We start from the raw sequence: 14,494 nt of genomic DNA, 5'->3' as shown, positions 1-14,494 counted from the left end.
TTAATATATTGGTTCAAGTCAAATTTGATTGTCTGATCATTTTTGCAATTCATTGGAGAAGGATCTTCCTTTTCTGTCCTGAATAACTAAGTCTGTGTCTGCAGAGCAAAAGAAGGGATGAAAAATCATTACCCAACACACAGTTACATCACCCCTTTGTTTGGGTGCCTTGGGATGGAAGACACTGTAAACGCATAAAATAACTGTACTGAAAGTTGTGTGTACAAAATAGAATTGTAACAAGAATTCTACATGCTTTTGCCTCCTATTATGGGTTGGAATGCCTTTTTCTACCTATTGCCTGGCAAGTTTTTCAAGACATGGATGTATCTGTGAGACAGAAAGTGAATTCCAGCGCTCCTTGCAATGAGGAGTTTCCATTCAAACTCAAAGTCCCAAGTGATTTTTTAAAGAGTTGGTAACAATATTCAACTGATCAGGAAGAATACATATAATTGGTCTCTCTTCTATTGCTAGCTTTTCTTTTCTAACCTATCGAAAAGAAGTCAATAGTAAAGCAGCAAGAAATCTTCTGGAAGACCTGATTTAGGTTCAGCAATTAATATTTCAGTTCCCTCCAGCTTTCCAAACAGGGTGCAGCCTTTGATGTGATACTAAGCAGCTACAGAAGACTATGGTGGGTAATACTTTTGTTGCCATAAAGTAAAGCCTAGCTGTAAATCATATTTGAACTAGTTAAAGCTAGAGGTAGCACAGGTGTGCTACAGAGCTACAGCATCATTTGCTTCAGGTGTGGGGAGGGTAAGGAATTAACAAAAGAGGCTCTGTCTGTTACAGTAACTTCAACACATCTTCACTTCTTTCTTCTGGGATCTCTCTGCTGTCCTGACTCAGGTAAGGAAGCCTGAGTAAAAGCAACATGACTGTATTTAGAGTACTTGCTTAAGAAAACCAAATGTGGATCTTGTGTGTTCTCTTCTGCAATCAAATTCCTACTAGGTAATTCAGTCTCCGTGTGAAGAATAGAGTATCTACTGTATGCGGTACACTGCACTTAAAAAAAAACAAAACCAACCAAACATAACCAATAAATCCTGGGGAGTAAAGAGTCCAAAGTCACTCCTAGGGGATACAAATAGAAGAGAGTCATTTGTATAACTTGAGTTTCCTGCTTATTATGCAAAATATAGATCTTATGTTCAGCTTCCACTTCCTATTGTACATTCACGCAGGGTTTTCTTCTTCCCTGGCAAAAGAGGTTGTTTTGCAAAGACAGAAGTAGCAAAGCAGGTGGCCATGGCTGCAGAAATAAGAACAGGGAGCAAAGAAGAATGCTTCTAGACTTAAAAGCCTGATTTTTTTGTATTTTAAAGCGCACATCCAACTGGAACTGGAAATAGAGTGGTTGTTAGCTCAAATACCTGTAATAATACCTGAGACTTCGAGTCCATCATAGAGAGTGGGCTGTGAAAGCCACACTTCATGTGCCGAGGCAGTACTGTCAGAAGGGCTCTAGAGCTGGCTGTGTGGGAGGACAGAGGAGGCTGATGCTGCCAAGATCCCCAAATGCATACTGTCTTCTGACTAACAGAGATCCAGCTTCCTGGAATCTCTTACAAGGACCAATGTGAGAACTGACATTTAACTACTTTACTTGAAAAGCAGTTTGAAAGGAGCTGACTGGCACTTTGAGCAGCCACAAAATATGATCACCCTGAGGCAGAAAGTACAAGTTCCTCCAACACATTAAATCTGCAGAAGGATAAGGGTGTGTTTACATGAAGATAAGCAAAATGTTAGTGTTTACATGAAGAACAGTGAGAAAAATGAAGATGAGGAAATCGGTCAAATAATAACCACTATTATTACAGGATACCTTCATGTACTGCAGGCAACCTGTGCACAGCGCTACTCTGACTGTCACTAACTATACTCAAGTAAGAGGAGATAATACTGTGGTTGTTTAGGCTGCAATTGAGAAGCAAGAAGTCCTGACTGCAGTGCCGAGCACATTAGGCACTTTATGGATCAGAAATATGCTCTGCATTAGAATAACTGATAATAATCCACAAAATGAAAGGAGTTGGAAATGTTCTAGAGCATATGGCAATTTCTGCTATTCTGTGTCTCTGTTGTATTTGCTCTAGGACCATACTGGTTGTGAGCAGCCTCTTACAAGGTGTTTTGTTCTCTCTTTTAAATCTTTTAATCATGGTTGTTCTCAGATATGACACTTCATTTAGTACGTCAATGACCAGACCTTCCACGGCAACCCCTGTATTCTGATACTACGAGAATGGTGAATTTTTTTATCTTATAATCATCCTCCAAATAGATCTGTTATTTAGCCTAGATAAATCAGTCTTCTTCAAGTATCAGGCTAGTGTGTATTCCTCTAATTCTGTGAAAGACTGATGGAAAACAAGTTTGTCTGATACAAAACATATTTTCTGTAGAAATGCCAACATCCTTCCTTTCATAAATTTCTGTTCTTGACAGTGTTCCTTGGGATTTTGTTGTTATTAATATATGAATATCGCTTTCATATTAAGCTGCCTCATAAGCAGTATCTATCCCAGTGCTGCAGATCTGCTTCTGTTTCATGGGTGTTTGAATGTTATTTTCCACACAAATTTTTTCTTGGTTCCACAAATTTTCCTTTCTGAGTGAGTGATCCACATCTTATGTAGCAAACCAAACCAGCTCATGTTCTTTCATTCCCAGTTAGTTCCCCTCTTGCTTACAAAGATTGGATCTGGAAGTCCCAGAGTCAAAAACATGAACTACTTATTGAAAAGAGGGCTGATTTTCTAATTTGGTATATGTAGTTATTTGTGCTTAAATAAGATCGGGTTTAGTTCCAGAAAGTGGCTGCCATAGAGGTTTCTGGAAGGAATTCCCTTCTTGAAAGACACGTGGAATATTGCACGTGAGCAAATATCTCACTGGGACGCAGGCTCCTTCTCATGTGTAAATATTGGTTCACGCCAGAATTGCCACTCTAGGTTCAAAGAAACAAGTTTTATTATTATAACATGGTAATTTCCAGTTACTGGTTGCTGTCTTTTCTTGACTGAAGTCAGCATTGATCTGGTAGTATGCCTACTGTCAGTACAGAAAAATACCATACGAGTCTTTTACCCCCTTATTCTAGGTTTCTCAATTATACCACTCAGTGACACAAAGCCACAGTTACCTGGCTGTGTCTCAAATGCATTAAATCCCATGTAACCAGCCCCACAACAAAACCTCAAATACTTGGCTCTGATGGATGGTGTTATAATGAGGGTGGAGCTCAGTTCAATAGCCAATTTAATGCATCTTAATGTTCTAACATGCTTTCGTTTCATATCTAGGACAATAAATGCTGCAGTAAAGTTTTGTTTAAAGCACGTCTGTTTTGCAAAATGAATCTTGCATATGGAACAAAACACTCATTGTCGCTTTACTGTTTAAACCTTTATTATCACGGGTTTTTTTCCCTGGTACAATGGGCTTTTATGCACCAAACAGCTGTGTTCATCATGTTTATTTAGAAGGCGTCCATTGTAGTGGAAAAAGTCTGGAGGACAAAAATCTTGGTGAAGTGCAAGACTACTCTGTGGGTGCTGGCACCTTCTTTTTTTTTCTTTTTTTTTTTTTTCTGTCCAGTTCCTTTGGTCAGCATGCAAGTCACATACACAGGCACTGCCATGCAGACTTGCAAACCCTGTATAATAGCAACTTTTCACAAGTGCTGTCTCTTATTCCAAGCACTCTCCTCCAGAAAGTTTCAATTGCAAGGCAACATACAGGACGTGTGACCACTTTACACCCTATGATCCCATCATTTCTCAATCTGTTGCTATTTTGGCCCCTCATTAGGTCACTTTCCAAATATTGTGTGCAGCTATGTGTCAATCATTGTCACAGCTCAGCTCTAGGCTAAGCCAACCCAGGACAAAACTGGGAGGGGGGGAAAAAAAGCCAACCAAATCAAGCACTGTGTAGAAAACAGTCAACGGTTTAACTGTGGAAAGCTATGTGTTGTTCCAAAGATAGCATAAGCCCGCTTGATGCAAAACCAGCTTACAGTACTAATGGTCCCCAAAATAATTTTATGCAGCTGAAATACGTAGTGTATAGCCAATGGCATCTGCAAATAAACAGATGTTAGAATCCCAAGAATTAAGAGCATGACATTGTAGGAAACTCTTGGTTCACTCCTGCCAAAAAAGCAGTTGAGTTTCTAGTTTCTGGAAAGAACGGAGCACCCAGCATACTGACAAAACTTTTTTTGAGCAACAGTATCTCTAATACCTTCTCAACCCTTGAATGAAAGCTGCTGTACAAGCAGGCAGTGTTAGCCTGGGGAACTGAAGGGTTCCCTACCTTCTTTGGGGTATACCCCTCAGGACAAATGCATTCCCACGCCATCTGAGATAGCTGTGCCCCCTTCCCTCTTTTCAGGTTACCCTGTGTTAACACATAGTTTCAGGTAAAGACTGGAAACACTAAGTGTCTCTCTCAGCCACATAGTCAATGCCATTGTTATAACAGGCTGGAAAATGAACTGGAACAAACTAACATGCTTGGTCTTTTAAAAATACTATCTGCGTAGAATGAAATGGCTCCTTATTTCTGGAACAGTGGATGCTCTAGGTTTTCTAGAGTGAGCATTCTCACTTCTTGTCATTCATGTGTCTTGGGAAACTGTAATGAGGTTAAAAAGACCAGAATGAAGTTGCATCCGTACAGTTCACGGATGCTGGGAATCCATGCAGAAACACAGCGAAGGTGACTGCTGGGATCTGAAAGCAGCATGGCCGGGGTGGGGGGGAGGCTGCGAAGGGGCTGACTGCGTGGAGCTGGGGCTGCAGCAGGGGCCTGGGGAAGGCCTGGCATACTGGGGAAATGGTTTTCCAGAAGAAAGGACAGAAGCTTGGGGGGGGGAAGGGAATGGATGGAAAGAAACGTAAGCCAAGTGGAAAGGGAGAGAGTGTGACAAAAGGATTAGCCCCTGCTTGCAGACAGTGTGTAGTAGAAGCAGAAAATGAACTCGGGGGGGACGGACAGAAGATGGGGGGGGGGGGGGGAAACGACACGGACACAGACACAACTGACTTTAAGGAGAAGAAAACTGTTTCTCAGGGACCTTTTCAAAGACTTCCTGAATGCAACCTCCATTTACTTCTTTCTTCCTTTTTCTCCCAAGAAGAAAAAAGGATCCGCTGTGAGCAGAATGTATTGCTGACTCTAACAAACACAGACCTGAACAGAGTCCCAGTCTGGAGGGAGACCATTGCAGGCCGAACTCCTGGAGCCTTCTCGCTACCTGGGCACCACGAAGCTTGTAAGCCAAGCAGGAAGGGGCAAAATCTACAATTTGTAATCAACAGGTCAGTAACTGGAAGTTTAAATTACACTGCCTGTTAGTCTTTTCGCAAAACCCAATGTGCTCGCCAAGTCTGGTTTTAAACTGGGTCTGTTACGATGTGCTTAATAAGGCTGGGTACGTGAGACTGAACAGATTTTGCACTAAATGCTTTCAAAAATAGTGTCTGTTTTGAGACTGGATGTGCTCTGTGAAATTCCTACAGAAGAAAAAAATGCTAATTAAGGAAAAATGAGTGTGTATCTATAACTCCAGCTCTTAATGTTAACAGCTACAACACCAGAATAGTAGGGGAATTTGATTTGTTTTTCATTAGCTACCCCATACCTTTGCTGACAGGACAGCAACGTGTATTTGGGCAGGGAATGCTCTTTAAACCTACGCTTTAACATCAATGGCACTGGGAGGACTGTGAAATGTCATTCCACGGGCAGCGCCAGAGCAGATCCGACGCACCATCCATCTGACCCTTGTCAAACGGAGCCACCACTGAACAGCTCTGGTCAGAGCCCCGTGGTGGGGAGCAAAGGCACGGGTGGATGTTTTCTGGAAGGCCGCGAGCTGCGGCGCGCGAGGTGCCACCTTGCAGGATCTCCATGCGTGAGAACCCCCCAGTGCAGAAGTGCTGGACCTCAACAACTTCCTGTGACAGGGAGTTCCACAGCGAATTGTCTCTGCACAGCCCGGGCTGTAGCTTCCTTCCCTCGGCTTTCATTTAAGTCTGGTGTTACGAAACGCCTGCAAAACTTTTTTTCACTCAGTCTTTGTCACGTTCCTGCTTGTATCCCTTCCTTTCAAACACTGGCAGTCTCCCATCTCTCTGAAGTTATATATATTCTTTATAGCAAGCTTTTAAAGTATCGCGGGGGGAGGGGGGGCGAGGGGGGATTTTTGCACGTTGTTACGGATGTGGCACTTTTTGTGCGTGTTCCCCCTCCGGCCCCGGCCCTCGGGCAGCGCCAGGGCAGTCGGTGTGTGACCATTGACCAGAGTGTCAACACGGGCGGCGGGAGGAGGCGGCGGCGGGCGGCTTCGCCAATGCCGCGGCGGCGGCGGCGCCTCGCCCCGGCCCGGCCGCCGGCCCGTTAGCGGGACGGGCGCCGCCGCAGCGCCCGGCAGCCGAGGGGAGCGCGGCGGGAAGGGGCCGGGGCCGGGAAGGCGCTGCGGGGCCGGCCGAGCGTCCCCAGCCGCCCGCGGCGGGGAGCGGGGCTGCCCCGTCCCGCCGGCGGGCTCCGTCCCGGCTCGGAGAGGCTGCCGAGGCATCATGGCGGTTGCGGGCCCGGGGCGGGGTGGGGGCAGCGGGCCGGGGGCTGCGCGCCGGGCGGCGGCGCGGACTCACCTCGCTCCGCTGGAGCTGGAAGAAGCTGTTGAGATAGCTGGAGCTGAGCGAGGAGCCCAGCTCCGGGGTGCTCTTGGTGTAGCCGAGGTCGGGGTGCTGGGACGAGGAGGGCTCGGGTCTGAAGGCATCGAAGGCGCTGGCCTGGTGCGTGTCTTGCAGCGAGAGATAGACCCAGTTGAGGAGCTGGGCGGGCTGGTAGACGGACGCGGCGCTGGTGTCGATGGCTGACAACAAGCTCATCTTTCCCCCCGGGCTCTGCCGGCGGCGGTTCCCGCGGTGCCGCTCCCCCTCCCCGCGCTCCGGCCGGCGCCGCTTTCCCGTCCCTGCCCGGGGCGCTTCCTCCTGGCCGCCCGGAGGAGAGGGGAGGCCGGGCCGGGCCGGGGGCTCGCAGCCGGGCCCCGCGCCGCTCTCGCTTCCCCCTAAGGCCGGCGGCGCCCGCCCAGCCCCAGCGCTCCGCGCAGCACGGGCATCGCTGCCGCCGCCCGCGGGCTCCAACGGAAACTTTCCGCGCTCTCCCTCCCCGCCCGGCCGGTGCCTGCCCCGCTATCTGTCTTTATTCCCACTCCCGCAGGCAGCGGCGGGGAGGGGCTGCCGGCGCTGGGGCAGCGGCGCCGCGCCCCCATAGGCCTCCCGCCCGCCGCGGGGGAGCGGGGGGCGGCCGCGCCGCTGGATGCCCGGGCGTCCCGGCGCCGCTCCGCCCCGCCCCGCGGGGGTGTGTGGCTGCGCCCGTGTCCCTGTCCCTACACGCGTGGGGGTGCGGGTGCCCGTGTCCCGGCGGAGGGCCCGGGCGGCTGGCCGGGGTCTCCCCGGGCGGCTGGCGGCTGGCCCGCCTGCCCTTTCCTCCTTCCTGCAAACTCGGACGCCGAAGCGGCGCAGAGCCCTCCTTCCCAGGGCTCGCCGCCGGGCCGCTCCCGGGTGTTTTGAACTCCGCAAGTTTCGCTCGGTCCGGGCCGCCCTCCCCCCGCGCTCTCGTTTCTGTTCCCGGCCGGCGCTCGGAGCTCGGCGTTGGCTGAGGTTCCTTGTGGTGAAATCGCTGCCAGAGCTCCGGGTTTCGGCGGGCTGGCTGGGGCACCGAGGATGCGCCAAGCCTTGCGGAGTCGGCGGTTCCCAAATAAGGCAGGCAAGCGACGCGATCTTCCCTTGGAAATCCAGCTAGGTAGCCCTGGGCAGGCTCCTGGGGAGCCTGGCTGCGGTGGGATGCGCTGGAGTTCCAGCGGAGTAGGCCTTTTAAGGAGTCGGTAGCACAAAAGGGGATGATGGATGATTGTCCTTTTAGGAAGGAGCCTGAGTGGGTAAGATGGTAATTACAGTTCATAAACTCATTCCTGCTGCCTCTCTTGCGAGGAGCAGAGTTGAGCCAGGCAGCTACTTCTCACTTTGGTACAAATACCATCACAATCAGACTAGGAGTTTTCGTTAGAAAAGAAAAGGAAATCCCAGGAGGTCACTTTAAAACTTAGGCAAAGCTCCTTGTGCTCTTTCTTGAGTGACAGGAGACTAAAAATTCATGTGTCCGCCCAATGGTCTTGGGGGGGGAAAAGCCTTCCTTACTTAGATAACTGCAAAAAAGTCTGACCTCTGAAACATCAAAGTTGGCATCCAGGTTTGCTGTAATGAGCCATACGTCTCTGCCAAGACTGAAGAAAAATCACTGTTCTGAAAAGGAAAGGTTACAAGCAACAGAAAATGTGGGTCAGCGTATGCTTCGTAGAAAACACTATTAAATTGTCAGCTGCAAATGCCAAAGATGGATGCATTCTGCTTTTGAGAGCAGGTAGTTAAGACAGCACAGCTATCTGCTTGCAGGAATTTAACTGAAGGTGAAGATTGTAACTTGCCAGAGCTGCAAAGTGAGATGAAGTTTGGAATAGCTGAGTCAACCTGAACTCCTTTAGTGGTGCTAATATTATTTTTTTTAAATACAAAGTCCTTGCAGCACAAATGCAGTTTGCTCATTTGTAAGCTGTCTTGGTTTATAAGCCCTTGGGAGCACATCTAAACATCTGTGTATCAGCATGAGTAGGAAGGAACAAACTACGCCAGCGTGAAGGGACTCTGTAACTGCCCACGGCATAGGTCATTGTAGCAGAAGAATTATATCGTATTGCATCCCAAACTCAAACACTTTCACAGTGTTTTAAAGAAGCAAAAAGGTGAATGAGGCTTAGTGACTTAATAAATCGTGGATGAGGATTTTCCAGGATTTGCTGGTAAATGGAAAAAGAAGAAGAAATACAGATCACTTTCTGTCAGATGGTGATAGTAAAGTCAGGATATGGTAGAAAGTGTCTAGGAGGGGGAACTAGCTCCTTGTTTTGTTGCAGAGTTTTTTGTGGCCATGCTAAACCCTTCCTTAAAGGCAACTTCTATTCTTATCACTTCCCCCTTTCACTTGATAAATTAAAACAAAATACATGTGTTTTTATTTGACAGCTCCGCTGTTCACTCTATAGTAAAATGCTATGAAGCAAATGGGAGTTCTGAACAAGCAGAATAGATAACGTAACAAGGTTCCTGTAGTAAAAGAGGTCAAAATGTAGAGTGGCTGAGGCGATACAATGTTTTGGGTGAAGAGGTTTTGGTATATGTTGATTATGGTTGTTTTTTTTCCAAACTGAATATAGCCCTCATGGTGGTTGGTTGGTTGGTTTGATTGCTTTAGTTAGACACCACAGTACAGATTGCCGGGGGCAAGGGAAGGCAGAGTTAGTGCGCATTTATTACAGCAGCTGCATTCAGTGGAGCAGCAACCCCCTACGATGTCAGGGATGTCATGAGTTCCAGCAGATGCGTTTGAATGTTGAAAGGTTTTGGCTGTAATCTCCCCTTGATAGTAGCTCTGGTGGCTTCTAGTAACCATGCAGAGGAATGAGTGAATTGAATAGATGCTTTATTTAGTGTATCAAGAAAGGGAAAGGCTGCAAATGCCTCCACTATGAGTAGTTTAACTAAAGAGCACCCACACTTTGAGATTCATTTGTCATCCTGGTTTTCTGTTGCAGTTTCTTCTGGAAAAGTTTCTAGATGCTTCCTCTCCCTTTCTGGACTTAATACTGCTCTTAGCTTAGCAAAATGTTGTGCTACCACATTTGCTGCAGTCCAGTTGTGTTCAAGATAGTAATTTTTTTCATTGTAAGTCCCCTCTTTCTTCAGCCCTAGAAGTCACAGATTAGCACAGAAAAGATTGGTACAAATGGCCTGTTTAGCAGATACATGGCAGTAGAGAAAGAAAGTTGTCAAGGTCAATTGCATCTGTTGTCCTCGGAAACATTCAAGGCAAAACTGTCCAGTGAGACAGTCCAACGGCTGCAAGATGTCTTCAGGACATGTGCACAGGTCCTATTGATTGCATTGGGGTGGAGTATAAGTGACACCAACAGTATGAATTATGCATTAGCCTGGTGGTGCTGAAACAGTTATTTATTTATCCTTCTGGTTTTGTTTATGAGTAGTGCTGATGAAGTAAAAAAAAAAAAAACAAACCAAAAAAAACCCAACCAAAACTGTAACATAAAACTTTACATAATCTGAATGGTTTAAGTGGCTTGGAAAATAGAAGCCTTGAAACAGGTCAAAGGCAAACACAGAGTCAGGACCCAGCATCTTCAGTCCCATTCCCTAAGTAGTGTGTGACCATGTAGTTTATTCAAAATGACCTTATAACTGCTTGCTAAGCCTGTCCCTTCAGTGAGCTGGACCTCTTGCGGCTGCTCTTTTCCCCATGCATCTTTGCAAGACTGAGGAACACAATTTTCTGCTTCTGACCAGGACTTGTTGTTTCATAATCTAATGTAGTTATGCTCCTGCTTTCAGTGTTCGTAACTTTAGACGATGCCAGCATTTAAATGACATGTGTGATTTTTGGGGTTTTATTTTCTTTTTTTATGGTACTCCATATTTTAGAAAATAGTGTGCCCTAATAGCAAATATCCTTCTGGGATGCTCATGCTTTTAAAGGTGTCTTGGTCTTAATTGCTGTCATTTTAGTCTTCCAGATTAGATGGGACTCCAAAAGGAAAATAGAATGAATACCCAAAACTACCAATAAGACTAGAGAAAACAGGCAACTTCAACCCACCACTGCATTCTCTGTTTTCTGTAATTGGGACATACGTAATGCAATGGGCCATTCAGCTGCAGCATAGCTGGAATATTCCATGCAAATCTTTTTCATATGCTGTGGCAGAGATTCTTATCTTATTATGAAATAATTTAGCTGTGCGGTGGAAACAGTGTGTAAGCGCTTTTCAAATTATGAGAAGGCATTTCAGCAGAGTTGTAAACTGTAAAAGTACATCTGCATGTGGCATTTCTGAGTTATGGACGTTACAGCCACTTGTGCTTGCTATGTAGGTTCAACAGTTCTGCTGCCAGCCATGACAAACAGCATAAACCAAAGTCTGTGAAAGCGACTCTCAGAAATGCGTGTGCTTGGGTATGTTACACCATGTATTTTTGCACCTATCTAAAGGCTCAGCTGCAACCCAGTGCGTAGGCACAAGAGTTAAAATTCCTGTTTTCTTCCTCTAAGCTACTCTTCCGCCTGTAGCTTCGACATAGGAAGTTCTGGAAATGGATGAATATGAATGTACAGCTCATTCATATGGAGAATTTTGGTAAATATATACCGTACGCAGGAAGGATTTGCTGTGGGTACTGTGTGAAGCACAATTCCTGCAAGACTGTCTCAAACCACCAAGTGGGTAATTGGTGTAACAGACCTCCTTGGAGCACACAGGTTCTGCAGCTGGCCAGTTTATGGTTTCGAGTCTTGGGGCCTCCTTGCTTCCTTTATGTTGACATGTCAGTGCCTTGCTGAGTAATTGCATGAAAGATGCCCTGGGTACGGATAGCTGCGTGAGAACTACTGGTTTGATTTTTGCATTGTTTTGCAAAGCTTCTTGCAGACTCTTCAGCTGCAGCACAGGCTTCTGAAGTGTTCTGTTATTTCAGTTTTAAAAGGCAGTAGCTCCTTGTCTCTAGCACTGATCTAAAAGTTCAGCTGTCCAAAACAGTAGTTGAGGCATGGGATTCCTTTTGCTTAGCCCATCCTTTCTTGATTTAAGCCCTTTCTTGGGCTTAGCCCAAGCCCTTTCTCTTGCTTGGCTCAGACATCCAAGAGAGGGAGTCCACGGCAGAGGGCAGAGCAGAGGAGCAGGGCAGCAGTGGTTAGGGAGCGGAGGAGTGGGCACGGGGGCAGCCCACCTGCCTCGTTGGAACCGCTGCTGATGCTTCACCAGCCAGGGAGGTGGCAGGCAAGTGGGAAGACCCAGGGAGCTACTGTCACCTGGGAATCCCTTTTAACCTGCCTTATGCTGCAGGAGACCCTTTACTAAGGGTGTTTCTTAAATGTCCTCAGGGGCTTTGTAACTGGCTGCCAACCGAAGAGGATAGGTGCTGCCTATGGAGCCCCTTAAAGACCTTGCTGTTAAAGCGTGCAGTAACACTCAAACAACTGCCCAGGGAGGGAAAGGATGACCCTTTACTTGATTATTATTTTTTTTAAGTGTGTGGAGGGTTTCATTTCTACCTTTTTGTGTGTGCCTTTACTGCATATAGTATCTCTGCCCAGCTGCTTCTCTCATTAAATCCTTGGTACAGGAAGCTCCAGGAGCCAGATATAGTGTCTTATTGTTTGCCACTTGTTCTCTGTGCTTCCCTGGGAGCCCCACCAGATTCTTTTTTCCAATAACTATAAACTCTCTGAGTTTGCTTGCTGAGGTAGAACAAGGCTTTGAGAAAATAAGAGTTAGAGCAATTGCAGGAGACAGAAGAGAAAAACAGAGATAAAGATAAATGAAATGATGATTAGTGTCATAGCGGTTAATAGGAGATGAGGGACAAGAGGGAACTGGTGGAACCGGTGAACAGAGTGGCAGCGGTGGGATTATATCCACTATTAGCTTTTGATTAATGGGTTATTTGACTGCTTTTTGTGGAAGTACTGATTGTCCTGAAGTCGGCTCAGGTCTGGAAGCAGTATTTTATTCATGGTGTGGGAATCTGTTCGCACCACAGTTGTCACAGAGAATATTGCTACCGCCTGCTTCAACACTGCACTCTCACTGATTTCTTCTTAATGCCTTCTTTGCATGGCCAGGATTGTCTGTGGGTTTGCTTTTTCTGTTTTATCCCTGCATTCCGTTAGGCTGGATAACAGAATGAGTATTTCGTTTGTTGATGAGTATATGCAGCTTATCTGTTCTGAGTTGCCATGTTGATTCTAGAGTGGGCATTTCTCTTAATTAGCCCTAACCCTGTTGCAGGGAAGTTTGTTTCCTAGTTACTTTGAGTTGACACGTTATTTATATCAGAATTGGAAACTCTCCAAGGAGGTTTTAGGCAGCTTTTTATACGAAAGGAATGAACTGCAGATGCCTGAAGACAAGGGATTTTTATTTTTGTGTCCCAAAACTCAGACCTGTGTCTCACACGAGGGCTCAGTTCTTGCCTTGGTCAGCACACCTCACACACCTACAAAATTCATCAGGATTGTCTAGAACTTGTCTTGTGTATCACCAGGTTTTGAGTAGTCTGATGCAGGCAACGAGGTGACAGTAAGTACCAATCCATTTACTGCTCTGGACAGAGAGGCTGTCACCTAGTACCAGCCCATCAAGGGCCTAAAAGCCATCAGCTTTATAACAGATCCCTGGCGAACAGGTTTTGGATCAGATTTACTGCATCAGTTCTGGTGTATGGTTTTATGAGAACAATGATATTGGTTCAGGTATAAATATGGACTGAGCTACTCTAGTAAGAAAAGCTTTCCATACGTGTACATTTATCAATTATAGATAAAAATCATGGTGGTATTACATAAGTTAGTGCTGCTGATGGAACACTAACACCCCTACTCTTAAAACATTAAAATCTGTCCTCTTCCTTTTTAAGCCAGGCTGTTTTTTCACCTCAGTTAGTACAGTTGACAGACATCGTTCTCTCTCACATATATTTCTTGTTACTAAAAGCGCTGCAGTCCAATCTCAGCATACTATAATCCAATCGCTCACCAAGAAAAAGAAAAGATTTACAAGGAAAAAGAAAAGTGCTATTCCTAAGCCTGTGTAAAAACCAGAGTTCTCACTGTAGAGTGGCTTGTCCCTGATCAAATTCACGTTAGCCCCTGTTTGAAGTCAGTCAAAGGCAAAACATGAACTTCTAGCAAGACATGTTTTCTTTGTTTCTTCAGTACAATCCTAAATAAGAAAAATGAAGTTGTACTGGAGATCAATAAATAAGTGGACCAGAATGGTGTAGGTACTCATGCATTAGGGAAAAACCTACCCCACTCTTTGATGTACAACTGGAATATTTTGGCCCGTACTGTTCTTCGGGACAATTTTTTTGCCTGCTAACCTGAAACTTTAATTTTACTCTCCATGTTGGTCTAGACACTACTGCAGACCCTTACAATGAACCTCCTGAGTTAAGCCTGGTACCAAGCCCCAGGGCTGACCTGACCCTTTCCCATTTAGGGAGGCAAGTAGCTTCTTCTCATCTAAAGGGCTGAACAAGCCTACTAGTGTCTCCATCTTAAACATAGCTGTTAATTTGAAGGTGTTAACATGTACCACCTGGTCCTGTGAGGGTGGGATTAGCCAAGGGTACCATTAACACTAATAACTTGTTGAATGAAAAGTGAAAATGAAAGCTGATGAAGTCTGCAAGGGTGTAATTGCTCCAAAATTAACTTTCCAATGTTTCTACCTTATGGAATGCCATATTAGCTAAGAAATGTGAAGAACCAATGAACAGGTGAGATACTCCTTTGATGCACAAGTGAAAAAAGTGTGGAGTTCATTTCCCCACTTTCAATA

The 14,494-nt window shown here is 46.0% G+C and overlaps 1 protein-coding gene across 1 annotated transcript in view; it reads right to left on the bottom strand.

Annotated features, from left to right (window-relative positions):
* Positions 1 to 7,333, bottom strand: part of ZCCHC24 (zinc finger CCHC-type containing 24) — a 113,727-nt gene extending 106,394 nt beyond the window's left edge. The window contains exon 1 of the mRNA XM_040605673.1: positions 6,675 to 7,333. Within this exon, the coding sequence (XP_040461607.1) occupies positions 6,675 to 6,914 (240 nt within the window). The 5' untranslated portion in view covers positions 6,915 to 7,333. The remainder of the gene's footprint in view (positions 1 to 6,674) is intronic.
* Positions 7,334 to 14,494: the final 7,161 nt, after the last annotated feature.

This window comes from Falco naumanni, chromosome 9 (assembly GCF_017639655.2).
Source record: "Falco naumanni isolate bFalNau1 chromosome 9, bFalNau1.pat, whole genome shotgun sequence".
NCBI lineage: Eukaryota > Metazoa > Chordata > Aves > Falconiformes > Falconidae > Falco > Falco naumanni.
Note: the sequence above shows the minus strand (reverse complement) of the source record. Positions and strands in the feature narration are given on the sequence as shown.